The sequence below is a fragment of the Podarcis gaigeae genome (genome assembly GCF_964106915.1).
Source record: "Podarcis gaigeae genome assembly, chromosome: 11".
NCBI lineage: Eukaryota > Metazoa > Chordata > Lepidosauria > Squamata > Lacertidae > Podarcis > Podarcis gaigeae.
In genome coordinates, this window is record NC_139687.1 from 61,721,804 (window position 1) to 61,747,264 (window position 25,461).

The 25,461-nt window shown below is 47.3% G+C and overlaps 1 protein-coding gene across 2 annotated transcripts in view; it reads right to left on the reverse strand.

Annotated features, from left to right (window-relative positions):
- NOL6 (nucleolar protein 6) overlaps nucleotides 1-25,461 on the reverse strand; it is a 64,662-nt gene that overhangs the window by 37,842 nt on the left and 1,359 nt on the right. For both annotated transcript variants that reach the window (XM_083702622.1, XM_083702623.1), the window contains exons 2-15: nucleotides 24,966-25,199; nucleotides 23,920-24,036; nucleotides 23,131-23,310; nucleotides 22,318-22,486; nucleotides 21,233-21,367; nucleotides 19,705-19,868; nucleotides 18,710-18,830; nucleotides 16,673-16,731; nucleotides 14,232-14,333; nucleotides 10,512-10,627; nucleotides 8,144-8,321; nucleotides 6,808-6,930; nucleotides 5,759-5,907; nucleotides 2,787-2,862 (exon numbers count right to left, since the gene is read on the reverse strand). In XM_083702622.1, the coding sequence (XP_083558748.1) occupies nucleotides 2,787-2,862; nucleotides 5,759-5,907; nucleotides 6,808-6,930; nucleotides 8,144-8,321; nucleotides 10,512-10,627; nucleotides 14,232-14,333; nucleotides 16,673-16,731; nucleotides 18,710-18,830; nucleotides 19,705-19,868; nucleotides 21,233-21,367; nucleotides 22,318-22,486; nucleotides 23,131-23,310; nucleotides 23,920-24,036; nucleotides 24,966-25,199 (1,923 nt within the window). The remainder of the gene's footprint in view (nucleotides 1-2,786; nucleotides 2,863-5,758; nucleotides 5,908-6,807; nucleotides 6,931-8,143; nucleotides 8,322-10,511; nucleotides 10,628-14,231; nucleotides 14,334-16,672; nucleotides 16,732-18,709; nucleotides 18,831-19,704; nucleotides 19,869-21,232; nucleotides 21,368-22,317; nucleotides 22,487-23,130; nucleotides 23,311-23,919; nucleotides 24,037-24,965; nucleotides 25,200-25,461) is intronic.

Sequence of the window (25,461 nt, forward strand, 5' to 3'; positions counted from 1 at the left end):
AATTTTCTCTGCTTGCACTTTGACGTGCTTTCAAACTGCTAGGTTGGCAGGAGCTGGGACAGAGCAACGGGAGCTCACCCCGTCGCGGGGATTCAAACCGCTGACCTTCCAATCGGCAAGCCCTGGGCTCAGTGGTTTAGACCACAGCGCCACCCACGTCCCTTACTGACCCTTACATGTTACTAAATTAAAGAAAGATAGCTGGCCGAGGGTGGCGAGGCAGGAGCAGTAGCCCAAAACATTTAAGACTGGTTATATTCATCCAGTTCATAGCAAAAGATCCATCTTGTCTGTGCCTCTCAATCTGCAGCAAGATATCTTTCAAAAGGGCCTAGTTGGGAGAACATGAATATATAAAACATGGCATACAAAACCTGCATTTCTTGGCTGGGGAAAATCTGGAGAAGTGTGAATCGGCAGGAATGGACAGTCCGAAACTCATCCTTCCACTTTTTTTTGGGGGGGGGGGAGATCTGGAAAAGTCTGCCAGTCCCACAGGGAGTGCCCAGATGTGTGGGGAGACCATGCACAACACATGTGGAAAGAGACTGTCTCCCATGCATGCTTGCAGTGTGAGACCACCGGTTTCTTAGGAGAAACTGGATTTTGGCAGTCAGTTTGATGCTCCCTTAAAGAAAGCAGATCTAAAGCAGATTGCAACGCACTCCCGTCCGAAATATCACAGCCGAAGGCTGCCACCTGCAGACCAGCCTGGACACAGCCATGTGACATAACCACCTGACCTTTTTATTTTGGCACAATACGACACTGCCCTTTACGGGAGGATAACTACCAAATTAGAAAATACAGTGGACCCTCCAGATATGAACTTAATTTGTTCCGGGGGTCCATTTGCACCCCAAAAAATATGTAAATAGAGACACACTTCTGCACACGCCACGATTGAGCGCTTCTGCGCATGCACGCATGGCGAAACCCGGAAGTATACACGTCTAGGTTTGCCGTGGCAGTAACCCAAAGATTCTGTATCCAGAGGAATACGAAAGTAGAGGTACGACTGTATGTTCCATCTGTGAATGCATTTAACAAGTCTGGTTTCTGGGTTTTCCTGAAACAGCAGCTGCATGGGCCTCTCTGATCAGGATGAGGACCATGGCCCGAGGGGAACTGGGCTAACCATTCCCCATCACCACATTGATACCTCAACAACTCTCATCCAAAACCTGAAGAAGAAGAAGAAGAAGAAGAAGAAGAAGAAGAGTTTGGATTTGATATCCCGCCTTTCACTCCCTTTAAGGAGTCTCAAAGCAGCTAACATTCTCCTTTCCCTTCCTCCTCCACAACAAACACTCTGTGAGGTGAGTGGGGCTGAGAGACTTCAGAGAAGTGTGACTGGCCCAAGGTCACCCAGCAGCTGCAGGTGGAGGAGCGGAGACGCGAACCCGGTTCCCCAGATTATGAGACTACCGCTCTTAACCACTACACCACACTGGCTCTCAACCTGCAATTAGTGATTCTGGGAAGTTGCTCTCATAGCTGCCCTTGACTAAAAAAAGGCAGACACCAGGAAAACAACAACAACACAGAATTGAAGGTTGCCATTCTCAATAGGGCTGTAACAGTCAGTCTCTCTTCACAGGGAACTCTGGGAATTGTAGTTCTGTGGAATCTGCCAAACATCTCTCAGCACCCTTGACAAACTACAGCTCCCAGAATACTTTGGGGGAAGACACAAGTGGTATCAATGCACTTTAAACATATGGTGTGGATGTGACTTAACGGGGCAGAATCATAGAATCATAGAGTTGGAATAGACCACAAGGGCCATCGAGTCCAACCCCCTGCCAAGCAGGAAACCCCATCAGAGCACTCCTGACATATGGTTGTCAAGCCTCTGCTTAAAGACCTCCAAAGAAGGAGACTTCACCACACTCCTTGGCAGCAAATTCCACTGTCGAACAGCTCTTACTGTCAGGAAGTTCTTCCTAATGTTTAGGTGGAATCTTCTTTCTTGTAGTTTGAATCCATTGCTCCGTGTCCGCTTCTCTGGAGCAGCAGAAAACAACCTTTCTCCCTCCTCTATGTGACATCCTTTTATATATTTGAACATGGCTATCATATCACCCCTTCACCTCCTCTTCTCCAGGCTAAAACATGCCCAGCTCTCTTAGCCATTCCTCATAAGGCAGAGGAGGTGTTGATCAATGGAGCCTGCATTCCCATTTTTTGAAGGACACAATAATCTATGGCTTTTTAAAAGTGTTGGGGGGGGGGTAATTGGTTTGCTTTTATTTCATTACGTATTTTATGTTTTCATGTTGCATTTTTGTGTTGTGAACCCCTCTGTGATCTTCACATGAAAGTCGGTATGCACATTTAATATATCCCTCCCTCCCTCCATCCATCCATACATACATACAGTGGATCCCGCACGGATCATGTTCACAACCCACAGCGTTTGCAACCTGCAGCAGCACACGCGAGGGTTGCGATTCGGCACTTCTGCGCATGCGCAAAGTGTGATTTAGTGCTTCTGTGCATGCATGACTGCCAAAACCCGAAGTAACCCATTCCGGTACTTCCGGGTTCCGGCAGTCCGTAACCCAAAAAAACGCACCTGAAGCGTCTGGAACCCAAGGTATGACTGTACATACATACATACATACATACTTTGCCATTGTGCTTCCAAAACAGACTTTCTCAGCTTTCCCTGTGCCCTATGGAACAGATTTCCTGGGGGTGGGGACAAGGGGAGAGGAGAGGAAGGGGAAGTTCCCCCTCATTTCAAAGGACATGAATTCACAGAGGAGAAAAAGGCTGCTTACTTCCCGCCCCATCTTGATCACAGGCTCCAGCAGGGCACCTGTGTAGCAGATGGAAGTTTCCGGAATGTCCATGTGTCTGCAGAGAGATAAGAGAGAGCCAAACCATGAAAGGCTTTTAAACAGGGAAACGCGCTCCTTTCTTCTAATCAACTCTCTTTTCTTTTTTTTAAATGAAGTTTCTAATGTTTTTTCAAAGACGTCGATGAAAGCTTGGGAGAGACTATGTGAGCTCAATGCCTGGTGAAACCACAAAAGTCACAGCTGCACCTCGTGAGCAGAGCCTGCAGAACATGGGGGTTTCTTTACGCAACGTTCTGTTAGGACAGATAATTCGCCAGCCTTCACAGGACGATGGTGGCATCGGCAACTGTTGCGGTGGCACAGGCGAAAGAGCACCAACTTCCTCTGGGACCAGCCAAGGCTGCTGCCTGAATTGCTTTGGTGGGCTCAGACCGTTTGGCCCAGTATCCTGTTGCCAACAGTGGACAGCCCATGAGTACAGCTGGGGCTTTTTTTCCGCCGGAACTCACAGGACCTCAGTTCTAGCACCTTTCAGGTGGGCGCCATTACAGTGGTACCTCAGCTTAAGTACTTAATTCGTTCCAGAGATTCGTACTTAACCTGAAACTGTTCTTAACCTGAAGCACCACTTTGGCTAATGGGGCCTCCTGCTGCCGCCACGCTGCCGCAGCACGATTTCTGTTCTCATCCTGGAGCAAAGTTCTTAACCCGAGGTACTATTTCTGGGTTAGCGGAGTCTGTAAACTGAAGCGTCTGTAACCCGAGGTACCGCTGTACTTGCCTTTCCTCTGCTTTCCAGATATAGTCCATTGTTTAAAGTTCTGTGTCAAAGCACTCTTTTGTTTGCTCCAGAGCATTCCCTGCCTGCTCTTTAAAGCTCAATCGGAGGAAACATCAATCCGTGGAAAACCTGAACTGATTTTTGTTCCGATTCAGCTTTAAAGAGTATGTTTTTAGCAGGGGAAGTTTGGGGCAAAAAAGAAAATGCTTCAATGCATGTAGCATTAAAGAGTAGCCCTGTGTCTGGAAAGAGAGGGGCAAGAGGTAAGTGTGGGTAAACCTTTAGTGTTGCTATTATAGAATTCAGCAGGGAAGAGGAAGTTACTGGAATTAGTTGGTTCTGCCTCTCATTGACTCTAGCGCCACCTGCTGTTGGCCTCCCTGCCTTCCACCCTACCAGTCTCAATGGGCACCAGGTAGCTAATGGGACCTCCTGCTGCTGCCGCGCCGCCGGAGCACGATTTCTGTTCTCATCCTGAAGCAAAGTTCTTAACCTGAAGCACTATTTCTGGGTTAGCGGAGTCTGTAACCTGGAGCGTATGTAACCTGAGGTACCACTGTATAATAAAACAAAGGGGGCATTCGTGGTAAGTTCTGGCACCTCCTTTTCTAGAAGAATAGCCCCGAGTACAGCCGCTCAAAGCAACAGGCCCACCCTGTGGTTTGTCCGATACTAATGGTACACTGCTTCAGAAAAAAACTTTTGTTCCATTGCCACGGCTAGTTTGGGGGAAGTTAGTGGATCTATGAAATTATGAATACAGTGGACGCCTGGGTTGCGAACGTGATCCGTGCGGGAGGCATGTTCGCAACCCACAGCACCACGTCTGCACACACACGGGTTGCGATTCAGCGCTTCTGCGCATGTGCAAAGTGAGATTTAGCGCTTCTGCACATGCACGAGTGCTGAAACCTGGAAGTACCGTATTTTTCGCTCTATAGGATGCACTTTTTCCCCTCCAAAAATGAAGGGGAAATGCGCCTCCCGCTTTTATGTTTTATGAATAGTATGAAGAGAGGAGACAGAGGAAATAAAATTTTGCAGTCGTAACTCGAGAACGTGGTAAGAAAGTAAGTAGAGTCTGCTGGAACAGGCCAATGGCCTCTCTAGTTTAGCATCCTCTTCCCACCTGTGGGAACCTGCAAGCAGAACTTGAACCCAAGACCATCGTTCCCTCCATTTTCCAGCAACTGGTATTCAGAAGCATCTTGCCTCTGACCGCGGAGGCAGTACATTGGCTCCATCATGGCTAGTTACTGGTGATATCATTATTTATTGTTCACCCTAACCAGCAGGATCTTCTTACGCAGGGGTCCCCAAGCTAAGGCCCGTGGGCAGGATAAGGCCCGAGGGACTCATTTATCCGGCCCGCGGCAACCCCCGCCGCCCACTCTTACCAGCACTGCGCTGTGCGGCTGCCCACTTCCGGGTCGGAGGAGCACTGGAAATAGCTTGGGCATATGCGCAAGTGTTATTTGCGCACTTCCAAGTGTTATTTGCTCATGCGCAAGCGTTATTTGCAGTGCACATCCGGGTCGGAGGCCCGTGCACATGCGCACAAGCTGTTTCTGGTGCTCCTCCGATCTGGAAGTGCGCCGGAAATAACGTGTGCGCACACGAATGGGCATGCGCTCCCCTGCCTTCCGCGCAATCGGCACTGGAGACACTGGCCCGAGGCGTGGTGAGTTTGCTGACCCGTTCTGACGTGCTTAACAAGCATGGCAGATGCAAAATATTTTCCTCTATCTCCTCTCTCCATGCTGTCCATAATTTTATAGGTCCATTGTCCACCTGTCTTTTTTTGAAGTTAAAGAACTCCAAATGTTTTAGCTTCTCCCCAAAGAATGTATGAACAAAACTTTATTTGCATCAGCCGTCGGCCACAGCAACAAAAAAACATTGTGATATACACAGAACAAAATAAAAAGTCGATTATATAAAACACAGTTTAGGGTCCTGAATGAGCAGTCAAATAGTGGACCTTATTCTGAATGCCTCAGGTAGAAACCTTGCAACCTTTGCAGTCAACTGCTTCCCTTGATCTGCCTGGAGATAGAAGAGGTGCTCCAACAGCAACAATCCGGTTGTGTGACCAATGGTCTTACAAACACAAACCCCCATTTTCGCTTTCTCTGGGTCCCCCAAAACCAAGTCCCCGCATGCTACTCACAACTGCAAGAGGTGGCGAATGATCTGCTCAGAAATGAGCCGCTTCTGGCTCATGTTTGGTGCGTCCCACACAACAGCCTCGCAGATGGCGCCATCTTGGAAACGCCTCAGCTCCGATCGCTTCCCCCAAAACTGCCGAAACTCCAGTGCCTGCAGGTTCAAACCCCGAGAAAGGGGAAATGAAAGGCATTTCTCTCGCTTTCTCACAGGCTTTCTTTGTTTATAGTAAAATGAACGTAATTCATTTTTATATACTCATAAAAGTCATTTTAAAAAAACAAAATAGAGGAACGTTCTACAGGCCAGGCCCACAATTCCTGGGTGTGCACAGATACAAGTACAAGTTAACTTCTGTGGGTTTGGTTTGTGTTTTTCAACCACTGCCAAACAATTAAAGCAGAACTAAAACAAATATAAATAGGGCATTAGGTGCCAATTTGTCTTCACAGGTAACTCTAATCCTGTTTGCGAAGGATGCAGAAAAAAGAAAGTGATTCTGACCTTCATTCTTTAAAAATAAATTGCATTAAAAAGAGTTTTAACTTTTCAGAAATTTGCAAGAAAGCAAAAGCGGCACTAAATAGGTTTATTTATTTTTTAAAAATTGTATACCACTATGTCATAAAAATACATAAAAGTGGTTTATAGCAATAAAAACATAAAAGAATACAATAAAACCATGAAACATCTAAAAAAAAAAGGCATCCATTAGCCACTGTGAATGTCTTCTTAATCGCCTGCATAGGCCTGGCAGATTATAAAAGCAGGTGCTAAAATTTGGCACAGAAGGTGCCTGCTGAATCTCCAGTGTTGGGGAGTTCCATGGGTCCAAAATATCATTTTTCAGCAAGAAAAAAGGGTGTGCAAAACAGGACAAGGAAGTTTCTTTCATGAATAACCATGCCCATTCAAAGTCCTATTGAAATCAAAGTGCGCACTTTCACCACCGGGGGTTGTGCCTACAAGATGGAACAAACAGAAGGCAAAAGCGTAGGCAGAAAATCTCTTGGACACCCAATAACGGGGACCAGAGAACTCTTCCAGTCTCACCTCTGGTCTGTCCCCTCCAGGTCCCCTCTCCAGGATGCTGCCTGCAAATTCAAGGTTCAGCAAAAGTCCAAATGACAGGGACCCAATGTCCTTGTGTTTTGGGGGATCAGCATCAATTGGCCACTGGGCGAAAAAGATGAGAGAAACAAAATTAGATGGGCCACGCTGGAAAGATATATAGTCATGCCTCTTGTTACGTTGGCTTCAGGTTAAATCTTTTCAGGTTGCGTCCCACAGCGTCCCAGAAGTACCGGAAAGGGTTACTTCCGGGTTTCGCCGCTCGCACATGCGCAGATGCTCAAAATGGCATCGTGCGCATGCGCAGAAGCAGTGAATTGTGACCCGCGCATGCGCAGACGCGGGTTGCGTTCTGCTCATGTTGTGAACGAGGCTCTGGAACGGATCCCGTTCGCAACCAGAGGTACCACTGTATATAAATTTTATTACGGTCCCAGACCAGTTTACATACCGTACTAAACGAGCATAAAACACAACACAGTCATACCTCGGGATAAATATGCTTCAGGATAAGTATTTTCGGGTTGCGCTCTGCAGCAACCACAGGGCCTGGGAGACCAGGGTTCAAATCCCTGCTCAGCCATGAAGCTCACTGGGCCAGTTGCTCTCTCTCTGCCTAAACCACCTGACAGGGTTGTTGTGTGTATAAATGTCTCCCAAGCTAGACAGGTGCCAACAGTACACTGGTATGCTTTTAATATTCTTCTGAATGTTCAGTTGTCCCCCACCCCACCGCAAAATGTTTTTAGCTGTTCTCATTTAATCCGTAAGCCGCCTTGAGTCCTTGCCAGGGGAAACGGTGGGGTATAAATAAATATCAACCAATCAATATTTATTACGGTCTAGAGACCCAACAAAATGTTAGAAAGCAATAACACAATTCAGACAGCCTAGCTCCAGGTTAAACAAGCATTTTGTTCAGACTTAAAGATAGTTATCATTGGTTCTTGCAACCACCGATAAAACTTTGCCACTGCTAATGTTCTAGCCTTTGTCCGGTCTTCCAATAGGAACCTGACATAGTGAGCCACTGATTTTCCCAGGAAAGGTACCAGCAAGGGTAATATCAGTTCAGCCCTAGCTTGCTCATATTTCGCACAGTGCAGCAAAATATGTCTTATGGAATCGATGTCCTGAGCACACGAGCAAAGTCTGTCCTGGTAGGGAACTCCTCTCAACCTGCCGTCCAACACTGCAGAAGGAAAGACGTTTAGTCTGGCTTTGGTGAAAAGCCTTCGATAATTTGGTACTGTCAGGTTTTTAATGTAAATATAATATAAATATCATCGTCACCACCATGGTCTGAAATAAAACTTACTGGTTGAGTCTGGGGCAGCGCATGCGTCAGCAACAGGATCCTCTGAGACAGCCCTCGTTCCAGCAAGCCGATGAGGAAAGGCAGAGTCGCCGCCACGTAATTCCCACCGCGATCCATAAGCTCGTTGAGCAGCTGCATCTTCCTGCAGGCCGCCTGAAGCTTGGACACGTTCTTGAGGCTGAGGAGAGGGCAGCCGGGAGAGAGAAATAGTACCTCGGGTTAAGAACTTTGCTTCAGGAAGAGAACAGAAATCGCACGGTGGTGGTGCAGCGGCAGCAGGAGGCCCCATTAGCTAAAGTGGTGCTTCAGGTTAAGAACAGTTTCAGGTTAAGAACGGACCTCCGGAACGAATTACCGTATTTTTTGCACCATAGGACGCACTTTTTCCCCTCCAAAAAAGAAGGGGAAATGTGTGTGCGTCCTATGGTGCGAATGCAGGCTTTCGCTGAAGCCTGGAGAGTGAGAGGGGTTGGTGCGCACCGACCCCTCACGCTCTCCAGGCTTCGCACACCTCTCCGCAAGCAGCGGGAGCCCAGCGCTGGGCTCCCGCTGCTTGAGGAGACTTGCCTGCATGCTCAAGCCTGCGCGCGCTGAGCTCAGCACGTCCAGGCTTCGCGGACCTCTCCGCAAGCAGCGGGAGCACTCCCTCGGCTTGCGGAGACTTGCCTGTTTGGGGGCTGGGATCGGGGGAAGCTCGAGCTTCCCCCGCCCCAGCCCCGCACCTGGGGGGGAAATAATTCCCCCCCTTTATTTCCCCCCAAAAAATTTGGGTGCGCCCTATGGTCCGGTGCGCCCTATGGTGCGAAAAATACGGTAAGTACTTAATCCGAGGTACCACTGTATGTCCATTTCTTGAATGTTTATATATAGGGTCAAGTCAGATTATTAATTCTTATTTATTTAGTTATGCATTACTTATTTTCTTTTTTTGTATATATTTTTTATTAAATCTTCTGTTTTACAATTTAGAATATTCATTTAAACAATCTTAAAATATCAATAACTTCCCTTCTTCTCTTTCCATGGTTCATTTTGCATAGCGTAAATCCCCGCATATTTTATATAAAGTAAACCATTCAGTATTCCATTATTACTTCCATCAAAACTGTTGAATTTATCTTAATGCTGCGGACGTTTTCAAGTGTACACAATTTCCCCCATATATTCAAGAAACATTTTCCAATCTTCTTTAAACGGATGTTCTTCTTGTTCTCTTATTCTATAAGTTAGATCCACAAGCTGCGCATATTCCATCAATTTAAGTTGCCATTCTTCTTTGGTTAAGACCTCGCTCGTTTTCCATTTTTGTGCTAACAAAACACGGGCAGTCGTAGTGGAATACATAAATAACCTTTTTTTGACACCTGGGAATTTCCGTCTGAATTATCCCTCCCCCAAGGGCTCTGGTTTTTAGTAAAACACATTTTTTTAAAAAAGAGTGTTGGACTAGGACAGGGGTCAGCAAACTTTTTCAGCAGGGAGCCAGTCCACTGTCCTTCAGACCTTGTGGGGGGCCAGACTATATGTAATGGTTATATGGGGTTGCTCGTGCGTAAGTTGCCGCCACTCCTGGCTAGGTTGCCTGGTTAAACCTTTTTCTGGCTGGACAGCCCTTCACTTCGTGGCTGCTCAGTTGCTAGCAGAATCCGTCAGTGGGCGTTTCTTGAACTTCTTCCAGCAAAGAAGTTCTTTGACGCCAAGTCTACGCCTACTTTCCCTGCGCGGAAGTCTTCTGCGCAGGGAGGGTGTGGGCAGCGGAGGACCCGTGCTCTCCCCGCTGGTCTCCGGCGAGGAGTCCTGGAGCCCCCTCGCCGATTCCCCCACCCGCCCCCCTTTATCCCTGGTGTTACGCTGATTTCCTTCCCCAGCCGATGAGCTCCCTCTCTCCCTGCTGGGCCCTTCTCCGGCATCGCTTGGGAGCCTTGCCTCCACCTCTGGCTCCAATGTTAGTTCCCTGACACTATATTTTGAAAAAAAGATGAACGAATTCCTATGCCCCACAAATAACCCAGAGATGCATTTTAAATAAAAGGGCACATTCTACTCATGTAAAAACATGCTGATTCCCGGCCCATCCACGGGCCGGATTTATAAGGCGACTGGCCCAGATCTGGCCCCTGGGCCTTAGTTTTCCTATCCATGGGCTAGGACATGGGAGGCTTGGGGTTCGAATCCCCATGCGACCACAAAACTCACTGGGTGACCTTTGGCTAGTCACCGTATCTCAACCCAACTTCTCTCACACACTTGTTGTAAGGAGGAAATGAGGAGGAAGAGGAGAACCAGGCAGCTCCCCTTGTGCTCCTTCGAAGAAAAAGTAGTGTGTAAACGTAAGAAAAAAAGAAATATTCTCGTGGAGAGAACGTACTGGAACACGTGGTCAAAGGCTCGGATCAGAGGCTTGGGGGTCATGAGCAGCAAATGGAACCCATCCATCGTTTTGTCGTCCAGAATCTCCATGGAGTTCTTGGCTTCGAATTGGATCTAAGGAAGAGCAAAACCGCACACATTTAGGCAAGCGGAGAGATAAGCCAAACCCCCAAGAGTCAATTCCAGGCCACAATGTACCGTATTTTTCGCTCCATAAGACACACCTTTTCCTCCTAAAAAGTACAGTGGTACCTCGGGTTACATACACTTCAGGTTACAGACTCCGCTAACCCAGAAATAGTACCTCGGGTTAAGAACTTTGCTTCAGGATAAGAACAGAAATTGTGCTCTGGCAGCGCGGCAGCAGCGGGAGGCCCCACTAGCTAAAGTGGTGCTTCAGGTTAAGAACGGACCTCCGGAACGAATTAAGTACTTAACCCAAAGTACCACTGTAAGAAAGGGATGCGGGTGGCACTGTGAGTTAAACCACAGAGCCTAGAATTTGCCGATCAAAAGGTCGGCGGTTCGAATCCCTGCGACGGGGTGAGCTCCCGTTGCTCGGTCCCTGCTCCGCCACCTAGCAGTTTGAAAGCACGTCAAAGTGCAAGTAGATAAATTGGTACTGCTCCGGCGGGAAGGTAAACGGCGTTTCCGTGCGCTGCTCTGGTTCGCCAGAAGCGGCCTAGTCATGCTGGCCACATGACCCGGAAGCTGTCTGCGGACAAACGCCGGCTCCCTCGGCCTATAGAGCGAGATGAGCGCGCAACCCCAGAGTTGGTCATGACTGGACCTAATGGTCAGGGGTCCCTTTACTTTTTTTTTACGACTGTAAGGGGAATTGTCTGTGCGTCTTTTGGAGTAAATGCCGTGGACTGCAGAGGGATCCCTCGGCTGCCGCTGCAGTTGCAAGCTGAGGGATGCCTCTGCAACCAGAGCCATGGCTCCCGTCTGTCGCACGCCCCAGAGAGCGTGTCAGCAGCTCTTGCTCTGCTGGCTTTACAACGAGGCGGGAGGAGGGACGGATGGGAGCTCCTTCCACTCCTCCACCCAGCTCACTGTGAAGCTCACTGGCTCTTGCTCTGCTTGCTTTACAATGAGCCAGAAAGAGGGACGGACAGCAGCCCCTTCTGCCCCTCCTCCCAGCTGACTAATTCAAGCAAAGGGAGAGCCGCTTACACGGCTCCTGTCCCGGCGTCTCCTCCTAATCTTTTTGCTCCAGTTCCGGCGTCACCTCGGAGGCGAGGCGAGGCAGCTGCCCGCCACAGGCAGCACAAATGTGAGCTCTCCCTCTCTTCCTTCCTTCCCTCTTCCAACTTGAATAAAATATTGGGGTGGGGGCAGGTAAGCCCCACCTCACATACCACAATTCAGCCTTTCTCAACCTGTGGGTCCCCAGATATTGTTGAACTACAACTCCCATCGCCCCTAGCTAGCAAAGCCAGAGCTCAAGGAAGATGGGAGGTGAGGGATAATGGAAGTTGTAGTCCAACAACATCTAGGGACCCACAGGTTGAGAACTGCTGTGAACTCTTAATGCCACTGTTCACTTTACATGGTTGCAATATGATTCAGATATCCCGGTTGCTTATTAAATAGTTTAGTACAACATTTGATTCAGAATATATTTTTTTCTAAAAACTAGGTGAGTCTTATGGTCGGGTGCTTCTTATAGAGCGAAAAATACGGTAGTTGCCTACTTCTCCCTCTCGAGGCATCAACTCATCCTGGTTGGGGGTACCCTACAAAACCTCTCCCCGCCCCCCAAGCAGCTGGTGCAAGCACTCTTGGCTCGTTCGCTTCCCTGGTCCATTTGCAAAGAGCGAAGCAGAGCAGCAGGTAGACAATAACACGAAACCCGGGTTCGAATTCCCCGTTCGCCCAAGTCACTCTCTCGTTCTCAGCCTGCCCCACAAGCCTGCAGTTCCAACAACGGTGAAAACACTGGCATGCCGTCTGTTTTTACACTAGGTTGAATTTCTTATACAGTGGTGCCTCGCAAGATGAAATTAATCCGTTCCACGAGTCTCTTCGTCTTGCGGTTTTTTCGTCTTGCGAAGCACAGCTATTAGCGGCTTAGCGGCTATTAACGGCTTAGCGGCTTTAAGAAAAAGGAAACAAACTCGCAAGAACTCGCAAGACGTTTCGTCTTGCGAAGCAAGCCCATAGGGAAACTCGTCTTGCGGAATGACTCAAAAAACGGAAAACTCTTTCGTGTTGCACGTTTTTCGTCTTGCGAGGCATTCGTCTTGCGAGGTACCACTGTATATATTTTTTTTTCCATATTGAAAGTTAAATCTGTTACTCAACAGTTACATTCCAATTCAACAAAACTACAGTGGTGCCTCGCAAGATGAAATTAATTCGTTCCGCAAGTCTTTTCGTCTTGCGAGTTTTTCGTCTTGCGAAGCACGGTTTCCCATAGGAATGCATTGAAAATAAATCAATGCGTTCCTATGGAAACCGCCTTCAGACCAGGTCCGGCTCCCCCCCGCCTGCCTTCAAGAGTCTTTGCTCCCCCCCGCCTGCCTTCAAGAGCCGTCCGGGACAGCGGATAGACGCGCTGCGTTTCTCCGCTCTCCCGGGAAGGCAGGCAGGGGGGAGCAAAGACTTTTGCCCCCCGCCGGCGTTCAGAAGAGGTCCAGGACCTCTTCTGAAGGCCGGCGGGGGGCAAAAGTCTTTGCTCCCCCCCGCCTGCCTTCAAAAGCCGTCCGGGACAGCGGAGAGACGCGCTGCATTTCTCCGCTCTCCCGGGAAGGCAGGCAAGGGGGAGCAAAGTCCAGGACCTCTTCTGAAGGCGGGCGGGGGGCAAAAGTCTTTGCTCCCCCCCCCGCCTGCCTTCAAAAGCCGTCCGGGACAGCGGGAAGCGCTTCCCTGCTATCCCGGACTGCTTTTAAAATGCTGGCGGTGGGGAGCAAAGCCTTTCGGCCCCCGCCGGCCTTCCTGGACCTCTTCTGAAGGCCGGGGGGGGGGGGAAAGGCTTTGCTCCCCACCGCCAGCATTTAAAAGAGGCCCCCGGAGATTTCCCTATGAGCTGTCTTCTTCTGAAGCAAGCCCATAGGGAAATTCGTTTTGCGAAGCGCCTCCAAAACGGAAAACTCTTTCGTCTAGTGGGTTTTTCGTCTTGCGAGGCATTCGTCTTGCGGGGCACCACTGTAGTGACTTCCGCTCACCCGACATCAATACATCAATACATCAAATTACATCAAATTGCTTTTTAAGGTTCTGTCTTATCTAATTTCATCCTCTTTAACCCATTTCTTAATATATCCTGCTATTTTTTTACGCTTCAAACTCTGCTTTGGCCTTTGCATAGGGGAAATAAGTTTTTAAACAAATTAAGAGTTTCCAGACTTCTTTAAAGGATACTAAATCTGTGTCTCTTATCACTGCCATCAGTTTTGCCCTCGCTGCATATCCCAAGGTTTTTATCAACCATTCTTCCTTTGAGGGTGCTGAATTTTGGTGAAATATTGCTTTGTTGTATTTTTAATTCTGTTTCTCACTCCATGATTATGCAAACAGCGAAGAGCTGGTTATAAGTGACATGAATACACGGCGGTTTTCCAATGAATTTGTTCTGCTAGTAACAAGGTGTTTTGGCTGCACAGAGAAGTTTCCTCTCCTCTCCTCCAGTAAACATGAACTGGCTAGGGCTGATAGGAAACATCTGGAGGGCACCACGTTGGGGAAAGCTGGCCTAAACCATGACCTCATTTACCTGCTTATATGTGGAGGCCGTCATGTCTGCGCACAGGTTGACCAACCCAGAAGGGTCCACAAAGACCACCTGGAACGCTGCGTGGAAGTCTGCCAGGGTAGGCTAGAGGAAGAGGACAAAGCTGAGATTCAAAAGGTATAACAAGGAAAATGCTCATTTGAAACTTAGGTTTATGCAATGGCTGATGCTTGCAAAATTCTGGAGAAAAGAAGCATCGGGATGTATAAATAAATTTGGGGGGAGAAATTAAAAATGCCTAAACCACATATCCATTATACGGACAAAATAAAATAAAATCCTTCCAGTAGCACCTTAGAGACTAAAGTTTGTTATTGGTATGAGCTTTCGTGTGCACGCACATTTCTTCAGATACGGGGTTTGACACCTGGTCAACATAGATGGTCTCTTTGCACCCTCAGGTCTGCCGAAAGACTTGATATTGATTCACTGGAAAGATAATCTTTCTATCTATACCTGAAGGAGCGTCTCCACCCCCATCATTCAGCCCAGACACGGAGGTCCAGCTCCGAGGGTCTTCTGGCGGTTCCCTCCTTGCGAGAAGTGGAGTTACAGGGAACAAGGCAGAGGGCCTCCTCGGTAGTGGCACCCGCCCTGTGAAACACCCTCCCACCAGATGTCAAGGAAATAAATAACTATCCAGCTTTTAGAGACATCTGAAGGGAGCCCTGTTTAGGGAAGTTTTTAATGTCTGATGTTTTATCGTGTTTTAATATTCTGTTGGAAGCCGCCCAGAGTGGCTGGGGAGACCCAGCCAAATGGGTGGGGCATAAACAAATTATTACTATTATTATTACACTACTACTACTATCCTTTGATCAATGGACAAAAGATACGACAACTCTTATAATAAAGAAAGAGATTGCTTTTGGACACAGATTGTGTATGGATAAATATGATTGGAGTGCATTCATAAAAGCTGTAGCGACTTGTTAATAATTATATGTTCGATGGAATGAAAACCTTACTTATATACCTATATATTGTGCTGTATTCATTTTAAGCACATTTTGTTTTGGTCCCCCTCCCCAATTTCTTTATTTGTTCACTGAAAACCTTTCCATAAAACATAAATATTGAGATTCAAAAGGCGTCACTGAAAAGCAGGAGGGGGTAGCAGCTTCTAGCAGGGACAGTGAATGCACAACCTCACAGGGTTGTTGTGAGGATAAACATCAAATAAAACAATTTAAATCCAGTTCAGAATTAAGTCCTTCAGGGTGAATGGTCTTAAACATAAAAATGAATTGAGATTCTTTCTGTCATAGCTGTCTTTCATGACCTTGTCTTTTGTTGATGGACTTAATTCTGAACTGGGTTTAAATTGTTTTATTTGATGTTTTTCTATTGTTGTTATATTGTTCTGTATCTTTAAATTGAATTACTGCAATCCAGTCTCCCTGTAATGACCGCCACCTGGGAATGGTTACTTATGCTTCAGGTATCATGCAACTGGTAGCAGTGGTTACATATTCTCATGACCACTGCTCCTTGTGCATTTTTCTAATCTATGGGGCATGTACCTTTGTTCGTCTTATTGTAGTTGTAGCATATGAGTTGTAATGTGTGAAGTTTATATAGTTTTCATTTACACAGGTCATTGTTTCTTATTTGAATTCTTTTGTAACAGTCAGATTATCCGGGATCACTGTCATACCTACGTTGTTATTCACTTACTACTTCAGCACCATGAATACCTAAAAAAAGTTTTACCGCTTAGCCCACAGGATAGCATCCATTACTTTGTTTCAACGATAGACATCATAATAAATAATAATAATAATTTATTATTATTATTATTATTATTATTATTATTATTATTATTTATTATTTATACCCCGCCCATTAAAAGCTTCCCTAAAGAGAGCTGCCTTCAGATGTCTTCTAAAAGTCTGGTAGTTGTTTTTCTCTTTGACATCTGGTGGGAGGGTGTTCCACAGGGCGGGGGCCACCACCGAGAAGGCCCTCTGCCTGCTTCCCTGTAACTTGGCTTCTCGCAGTGAAGGAACTGCCAGAAGGCCCTCGGTGCTGGAACTCAGTGTCCTTCAGATATACTGGACCGAGGCCGTTTAGGGCTTTAAAGGTCAGACTTATTATACTTCTACGGACTTTCAAAGATTGACAGATGTGTGTTCATTTGATTTCAAATATGTTAGAGAATTCACAAGTGTACACATTTTGTCATGTATATTGTGCAATAAGAATTGCAGTGCTATCTAGTATACTGGTCTTCGTGTTGCTTGTATTGTTTGCAGTGTTAAGTTTGCAACACAGGGGTTTGTTGTTCGGTATATATATGCATGGCACCTTGAGCTCCTTGGAAGGAAGGTGGAATACAGCTGCAATAATAAACAAGAGGTTGAGCCCCACACTGCCTCTGCCCTAACCAGGAATCCCAAGTACCCCAAAGCACACACTCTTACCAGTGAGGAAATGCTATCCTTTGAAAGGCTGATTCCAGATGTACTGAGGTCTGTGGCAGCTGGAAGGAAGAAAGACACGACACGTGGGGGAAAAGATCATGCAATTACTCAGAGATTGTGAAACTGCAGAAGGTGAAAAAGGGAGAGGACACCTTTACAGAGAAACAAAACAGCAGCAGAGATGGGCACTGATTTCCCCCAAACCTCTCAGGATGAAAACAGGTGTGATCTTAGTGTCCGGTCTAGTGGAGTATCCTGCCCTCAAGGTACCCAACAACACGTCCCAACAGGAAGCTCAGAAGCCGGTCTTGAGGGCAGCAGCAGCTGCAGTTTCCATATGAACCTACCCAGACCCTGAGATTATCTTCTGAGCTTCCTGTTGGGTTGCGTTCTTTTCAGGTTGCGAACAGGCCTCTGGAATGGATCCCGTTCACAACCAGAGGTAAAAAGGTAAAGGTAAAGGGGCTCCTGACCATTAGGTCCAATCGTGGCCGACTCTGGGGTTGCGGCACTCATCTCGCTTTATTGGCCAAGGCAGCCGGTGTACAGCTTCCGGGTCATGTGGCCAGCATGACTAAGCCGCTTCTGGCGAACCAGAGCAGCGCAACGGAAACACCGTTTACCTTCCCACCGGAGCGGTACCTATTTATCTACTTGCACTTTGATGTGCTTTCGAACTGCTAGGTTTGCAGGAGTAGGGACCGAGCAACGGGAGCTCACCCCATTGCGGGGATTCGAACTGCCGACCTTTTGATCGGCAAGTCCTAGGCTCTGTGGTTTGAACCACGGCGCCACCCGCGTCCCGATGCAACCAGAGGTACCACTGTATATAAATGGGGGGGGGGGGCGGACAGAGGCATAGATGGCCCGCAAGCTTCAACCAGAAGCAACACCCTCTCTCTCAAAAATGGGGAACACAAGGGAATGGTGGGGGCGGGGAGAAGAGATTCAGAGGCAAACGACACATTCCAAGGAGGCTGGACTAGATGGTTTCCCTAGGTCCCTTCCAACTCTATGATTCTAAGACATAGTATGTCACGTCCTCCCTAAAATGCGTCACTACAGAGGAAGGAATTGTGCCGTCCACTGTTTCTCCTCGTAAGAAACACCCTCCATGTAGAAATCTAGCATACTGAAGAAAACAGATTCTAGCCCTCTCCCTGATAACGATCACTTTCTAAATGCAGGGCACACCTTACAAGGAGAAACGTACAAAAATGCTGTTACGTTGCCACCACCAGCCTGAAATCCAGGGAGATCTTATTATTATTATTATGGTCTGTGTGTGTGGTTTGGGAGCTGCACAGTCAGGGGAAAAACAACGCTGTCCAGGGTTGTAAAGACTGTGGAGAGAATAATTGGGCGCACTCTTCCCACCTTGGATCAAATCTACGCTTCTAGGTGCCATAAGAAAGCTGCAGAGATAGCGCAGGATAGTGCGCACCACGGAAATGGTCTCTTTCAGCTTCTGCCTTCTGGAAGAAGGTCCAGGGTTATAAAGACTAGGACTAGCCGCCTGAGAAACAGTTTCTATCTAAATGCGATTTTGGTTTTAAACGCAGTGTAAGGAGTCTCTATGGGAGTATATTGTATTTAATTACGGGGTATCAGAGTTTTTAGGGGGCTAACCAGGCTACGATAGCAGGCTTGTTGGTTTCTGAATGTCTGATGTAGATTTTCAATTTCGTTCTTCTGTATGGGACAAGGACAATAAAGATTATTGTATCGTATTATTATTCTGCCAAATGGGTGGCTCGGTCTGTGATTGAGGGTGGAAAGGCAGGGAGCCCCACAAACCAGCTCAGATCTAAGCCATAGCTGTCAACTTTCAGATTTGAAAATAAGGGATCAACAGCCTCGAAAATAAGGGATCAGCAGCCTCACCTGTCCCGGGGACAGTCTACGGGATATCTAACAATCTAACAATAACAGCGGGAAATGGCGCTGGAATAAGGGAATTTCCTGCAAAAAAAAGGGAAGGTTGACAGCTATAATCTAAGCACCTCCCACTTCAGAGCCAAAGCGCACTGGGCTTACCTAAGAACTGAAGGCTGTTCCTCAACACCTGGTATCCACTCATCACTTTGTTGATCTTGTGCTTCTCCAAGAGATACCCCACCAGCATAGAAGCCACGAAGCCATTGAAGCACCCAAGGCCCTGGGGGGGGGGGGAGGGAAGAAATGGACAATACACAAAAGTTGGCGCAAGGCGCTCTTCTGCTGCAGATTCCCAAATCCTCCAGCCACCCAGTGCTAGAAAGCTAGGAGCTAAATGACACTTTAAACCTAGGTTACGGGTGCAAGTACGGAATGTCTAAGCATGCTTTTTTATAACAAGAACACAAATCTGAAATTGAATGCACCGCAGCTAAAATATTGTGTTCATTTTTCGCACGGACTGCGAAAAATCCCTGAAGACTGCAAAAAACAAAGCCATGCTTCCCCTGCCTGCCCCCCTAATATTCTTAAGAGGATCTCTTCTCCAGTCTTCAAAGCGTGGCTGGAAGTGGGGAGGCAAAAATTCCAGCAGTGGCAGTTTTAATCTGAAATCTTAGGCGCAGTACTGCAACAGAGTAACGGAGGGGGGGGGGGACTTTCGCTCCATTGCTTTTCACCTCCACTGGTGGCCCCCAGAATTGAGAGGTGCCCCCCAAGAATTCAGCATCAAGGTGCCCCGCATCCCTTGCACCCTGCTGGGTGAAGACGGTCCTGTTTAGGAATGTAGCCTGCAGCTGCTCAAGACATTTTTAGCATTTTTAGCATAGTGCAAAGGGATCACAACTTTTAGCAGATTTTGCAAACCTGGTGTCCTCCAGAATTCTTGGGACTACAACTTCCTAGCTAGCACCACCATTGTAACCCCAAATATTTGATTGTAACCCCAAATATTTATTTATTAAATTTGTATACCGCCCTATACCTGTAGATCTCAGGGCAGTTGACAACGCAGTCTTGTCACAACAGCCAGGCTGCTCAAGGGTGAGGAGGCGAGGAGGCCCAGGTCTCCCCCCATTGTGCCCAGGCCCAGTTACCTGGTGAAGACCACGTTGGCGCAGCCACACTTTGAGGAGAGACACCCCGTCCCGCATGCCTTGGAAGTCATGGGCCGCCTCTGAGAGGAAGAGCAGGCTGGACTCCAGGACCAGGTCCCACAAAATGGAGTTGTTGTAGTGTGGCGTCGGTGGCTCCGAGGCTCCTAGGAAAGGCAGAACAGGAGATCACCACGGTCCATGTCGAACAAATATGGCGGACGCTGTCAGCTGCGGCCTGCTTGTCTGGCATGAAACCACGCAGAACCCAACACAACATCCAAGTCTACAATGGAGACACTCTGGCTATCTTTCTGTGTAGCTTAGAAGGGGGGTTATTAGGCAGGAATACACAAGTTCATCAAAGGTTTATATATTCATTCATAAACTTTATTGCGCTAGCCAAAGGCCATGGCATCGTTCACAAGGGGAACAAAAGGAAAACAGCAATAACCAGAATTTTTTTTTAAAAAAAAATTCCTTTTAACGAGGGGCTGGTGCCATGCTACTTTTACTGCGATAGGCTGAAGTTTTTAATCTATCTTATCTATCCATAGTTAATTCTATTAATGTTTAATTGGATTATTTTGGTGATTGTTTTTTCTCCTACGTTTTTAGCTGTTCCTATTTGTCTTCTTTGGCGATCACTCGTAGCCAAGCAAGATTGAAAAAAGGTTCAGTTGTCTTTCACAACCGCTGGGTGGTGACCTCACTGGGCGCAGTAATCCAGTCAGGGAAAAAGGGAGGCAGACTATGTTTAGGGAACCTTTTCTAGCCCCTCCCCCTTTTCGGGGTGAGCAGAGTGGATCCTAAAAAGGGCTGTTCAGTCATGGATACAGCTGCTGAGCTGCTCAACTGTCTCATTCCTCGAGTCAGAACGACGGAATCTGTACCCACCTCCCATGTGCCGGTTCACGACTAGGGGCTTCCAGATTTCACGATCCTGCCCCCAATACCATTTGCTAATCGACATGGGACTTTTGGGGTTTGGGTATGGGATGGGCTTTTGGAAGACGCCTGTGCATGAATTTGTTTTATGTGTGTAGATCGGTAATAATAATAATAACAATTTATTATTTGTACCCCACCAATCTGGTTGGGTTTCCCCAGTCACTCTGGGCAAAGATGAAAAATACATTAAAATGTCACACATTAAAAACTTCCCTGAACAGGGCTGCCTTCAGATGTCTTCTAAATGCCAGGTAGTCGTTTATCTCTTTGACATCTGGTGGGAGGGCGTTCCACAGGGCGGGTGCCACTACCGAGAAGGCCCTCTGCCTGGTTCCCTGTCGCTTTGCTCCTTGCAGTGAGGGAATCGCCAGAAGGCCCTCGACGCTGGACCTCAGTGTCCGGGCAGAACGATGGGAGTGGAGACACTCCTTCAGGTATTCTGGACCGAGGCTGTTTAGGGCTTTAAAGGCCAGGACCAACACTTTGAATTGTGCTCGGAAACGTTACACACAGTGTAAGCCTCCTTGGGTCCCCATCAACGGGAAAAGGCGGTGTATAAATAAATATAGAATAATAATACCTGCGACAGGAGAGCGCTTCTCCGTGAACCAAGCCGTGCGGACGTTGTTCTTGTTGGGGTGCAGGCGACTGGTCTTGAAGAAGCCCTGGGCAGGGCAAGCGTAGAGGCGGACAGTCACCAACTTCATGTCTTTCCCTGGGAAAACCCCACGAAGCAGGGTGAGTAAAAGGCAATCCAGGAACGTCGATAAGGAGAAGGCACCCAGGCCAAGACTTTTAAGAACATCTCCCTCCCTCAAGACACGCCTCTCTACCCTTGAGGCCGTTAGCAGACTGGACATCTCCCCTCCTGCTATCCTGCTAACTTCATTATTGGTTAGCTCTGTGGTTTTATTTCATGATTCCATTACTATCTTGCACTTGTGTAATGTTTTCTGAATTCACCCCTGACCATTCAGAGATGGGAGAGCTATGTAAATAAGACAGTGTGTAGTAGTGGTCGGATCATCAGACTAGAACCTATGAGACCTGGGTTTGAATCCCTGCTTGGCCACAGCGTTGCTGGGAGGATTCAAGGAGGAGGGGGAGAACCCTGTACACCACCTTGAGTTTCTTTGGAGGAAAAGGTGAACTATAAATGCAACTGAATAAATAAACCAGAATTAATGAATACAGTCATACCTCAGGTTACAGACACTTCAGGTTGCTTTTTTTGGGTAACGGACCACCGAAACCCAGAAGTACCGGAACAGGTTACTTCTGGGTTTCAGCGGTCACACATGCGCAGAAGCATTGCGCAGAAGCATGCGCAAAAGCCCAACCTGCACATGTGCAAACGCGCCGCTAGGGGTTGCGGGTCCTGCGGGTTGTGAACATGCATCCCGCATGGATCACGTTCGCAACCCGAGCATCCACTGTAGTAACCTGCCCCCAGTCTTGCAGCACTCGCTCACTCTAACCCATTTTAAGATGCAGCCTTATGCAATCGAAAACTGCAGCTGCCTCTGACATTGCAGCATCACACTCCTGCTCAACCCACCAGAACCCATCACTTATTTTTCTGCCCAAACCTGGTGCTCTATTACAGGGAGACAAAGGAAAAGGAAGGGGGTCTGGATCAAGGAGCAGGCGGAAAGCCACCCTCACCTTGCGGCTGCAGGAGCACGACCGGCTTCAGGTGGTTGCCGTTGACGTAGGCAAACTTCACGGCCCCAAAGAGCTTCTTCTTGGACAGGTGCTGAGCCAAGCAGGCCAGGTAGAGAGCCCTCTTGCGGTGGTAGCGCTGGTTTAGGTGGTCCTTGTCCTGGAAGATCTCCTAACAGCAATTAATGGTAATAATAATAATATTAATAAATTTTTATTTATACCCTGCCCTTCCCAGTTTAAAAACCGGGCTCAGGGAGGCTAGCAGCAAAATAAAACATTGATTAAAACGCGACTTAAAAACAGCATAAAGTACAACATAAAATGCAGCATCAATATCAATAAAATTCTAAAATTCAGGGGTCATGGGGGGAAACCCAGTCAGTAGGCATCAAATGATCACCAGGGCTAACTGGCCAAGTTGGTCCTACTAGGGCCAGCAAGAGGGATTGCCCCATAAAATATATACCCTTACAAAAACTGTTTTTTGAAACTTGCCTTCAACAGAAATTATTATAAAAAGTTTGTTCTGGGTATATGTTTTTGGTATCTGAAGAAGAGTGCATGAACACAAAAGCTTATACCCAGAACAAACTTAGTTGGCCTCTAAGGTGCTACTGGACATTTTTTTAATTTATTTTGACTGTGTCAAACCAACATGGCTACCTACCTGAATCTAGAAATTATTATGCCATTGTTGGTGTGCACTGCACACACAACATAAAACCTATTGCACATTTTGGCCCTGTGGAATGAAGACAATGTTGAAGCTAAGCAGCTTATGGTCTGCCTCTCACTTGCGCCAGGGCCACTAACCTTGGGCATCGTCACTGCCACATCCACATTGACCTCGGGCTTGATGCAGGTGCCCAGCAGGTAACTCCCCACCACTTTCACCTCGGCGGGGGGAAGGAAGCGAAAGTGGCCCTTGACGGAGAAAGGAAGCTGCTGGAGAGGGACCTTCACCCCACTGGGGAGCCAGGACTGATTGGTGATCTAGGAGGAGACAGGGTAAAAGAAAAAGGTTAAAGCACACCCTGAGTACAGGATGGGGCCCGCCAGTGAAAAAGGAGTTAGGAAAAGCCTCTTTTTGCCAGAGACCCTGGGAAAGATGACACTAACAGTTATGAGTGTACAATGCTGGGACAATGGTCCATTTCAGTGGCCGCATTTGAACACCATGGTAAAGTATGGTTTGCTATGAAGGAAATGAGTCTACTGCTGTACACACACGGATGTTTAAGCTCTCCTTCTCCACTGAGGTAGCAGCAAGAAGATTGGAAGCTCCTACTTCTGAGGAGCTACACTTCAGTGTTACATCCATACCCGAAACCGCAGCTAATCTTAAGCATGATGTGTTGAAAGAAGACAGCTTCATAATCTGTGCTGTGAAGTTAGCTTGTTTCAAACAAACCACTGTTACGATTAATCACGGTTTGTTGGGTTTAAACAAAACTGCTAGGATTGCAGCAATTGTTTACACCTCAAAGGCCACCATCCTAAATGCACTTATTAGGGAGCGAGCCCCATGAAACATAAAGGGACTTACTTCCCGGTGAACATGCATAAGATTGGGTTGTAAAACTACATGCAACTTGGACATACATCTCTCTGCGGGGTCTCTGGGACTGTGCTCAGCAAGGCATTGATTTCGCGGAGGAAGGAGTCGATTTTCTGCTTCCTCTTCTCCTTGAGAGTCACCTCTTTTAAAAGCTCCTCAATCTGCACAGGGGAGAAAGGAGAGACGCCACTCGCCACATTAGCACTTTAAAAAAATACAACTTCATTGCTATTACGAACAACCGAAAAGTGAGGAAACGGGGCATTTTGTAATACGATATATAAAACAATAAATAATGGTGAGACAAGATGGAATGAAAGAAGGGTTTAAGAGGAATTGAGAAGGATGTAAAACAGAACAGCAGAAAGAAAACTTCGCAGGAGAAGACAAGAAGACTGGCATTTATGCAAAATTGGGCAGGAAGCTCAGTAAGGCAGCGTAGTTGGAGAACCAAGGGAGAAAGAGGAGTCTTGAATATTCAGCCGGTGACTGAAGCCAGTGCTAGGCAAGATCTTAGAAGCGCTGAACAGGAGGAAGTTAATGATTCTTTGAACACACAGAAAGAAGTGGGCATGTTTAGCTTGGAGAAGAGGAGGTTAAGGGGTGATATGATAGCCATGTTCAAATATATAAAAGGATGTCACATAGAGGAGGGAGAAAGGTTGTTTTCTGCTGCTCCAGAGAAGCGGACACGGAGCAATGGTTCCAAACTACAAGAAAGAAGATTCCACCTAAACATTAGGAAGAACTTCCTGACAGTAAGAGCTGTTTGACAGTGGAATTTGCTGCCAAGGAGTGTGGTGGAGTCTCCTTCTTTGGAGGTCTTTAAGCAGAGGCTTGACAACCATATGTCAGGAGTGCTCTGATGGTGTTTCCTGCTTGGCAAGGGGTTGGACTCGATGGCCCTTGTGGTCTCTTCCAACTCTATGATTCTATGATTCTAAGTGGAAGCCCATAGACTGAAGCAAAATTCTGGGTGCCACGCAGGTGCTTGCAAGTACAAATAATGGAGGACTTTGTCTTAGTTACAGGAACCCTTCTCCCACAACACCTGACCACAAAAGGACTAACCCTGCTAAGTTAGCCTGACCTGCAAGCGCAGAAGGTTGGAGTGAAACAGGCTCTCTGTTTCCTTCAGGCGTGTCAGCTCCTCATTGGTGGGCGGCTTGTATAATTCAGCCTTGCAAAGCTTCACCGGTTGCAGGACACCCTCAGCAACAAGAGACCTTTTCTTCCCTCGTGGTCTCCCTTCCTTAGCAAGAGCTTCCCCCTCTTCTCTCTCGGAGTCTCCCACGCATGCTTCTCTCTCTGCATCTTCAGACATCTGCAGAGAGGCCAAAGGAAAACAGATCAGCCTTGAAAGCAACCCTACAGTCATTTTATGCTAATTTATTCGTGCAAGCCTGCTAAGAAGTTCGTTTGAATAAGCAGGACCTTACTGAATTGCATTGTTTTCATGAATCGACTTGTCAGAATACTTCCAACTCCCCAACGGATGGGTAATGAGAAGAGAATGGGTCTGGGGACAACTACTACTATAGCCATTACTCAACCCAAGTGAAGATAAATGCAATAAGTCCCTGGAT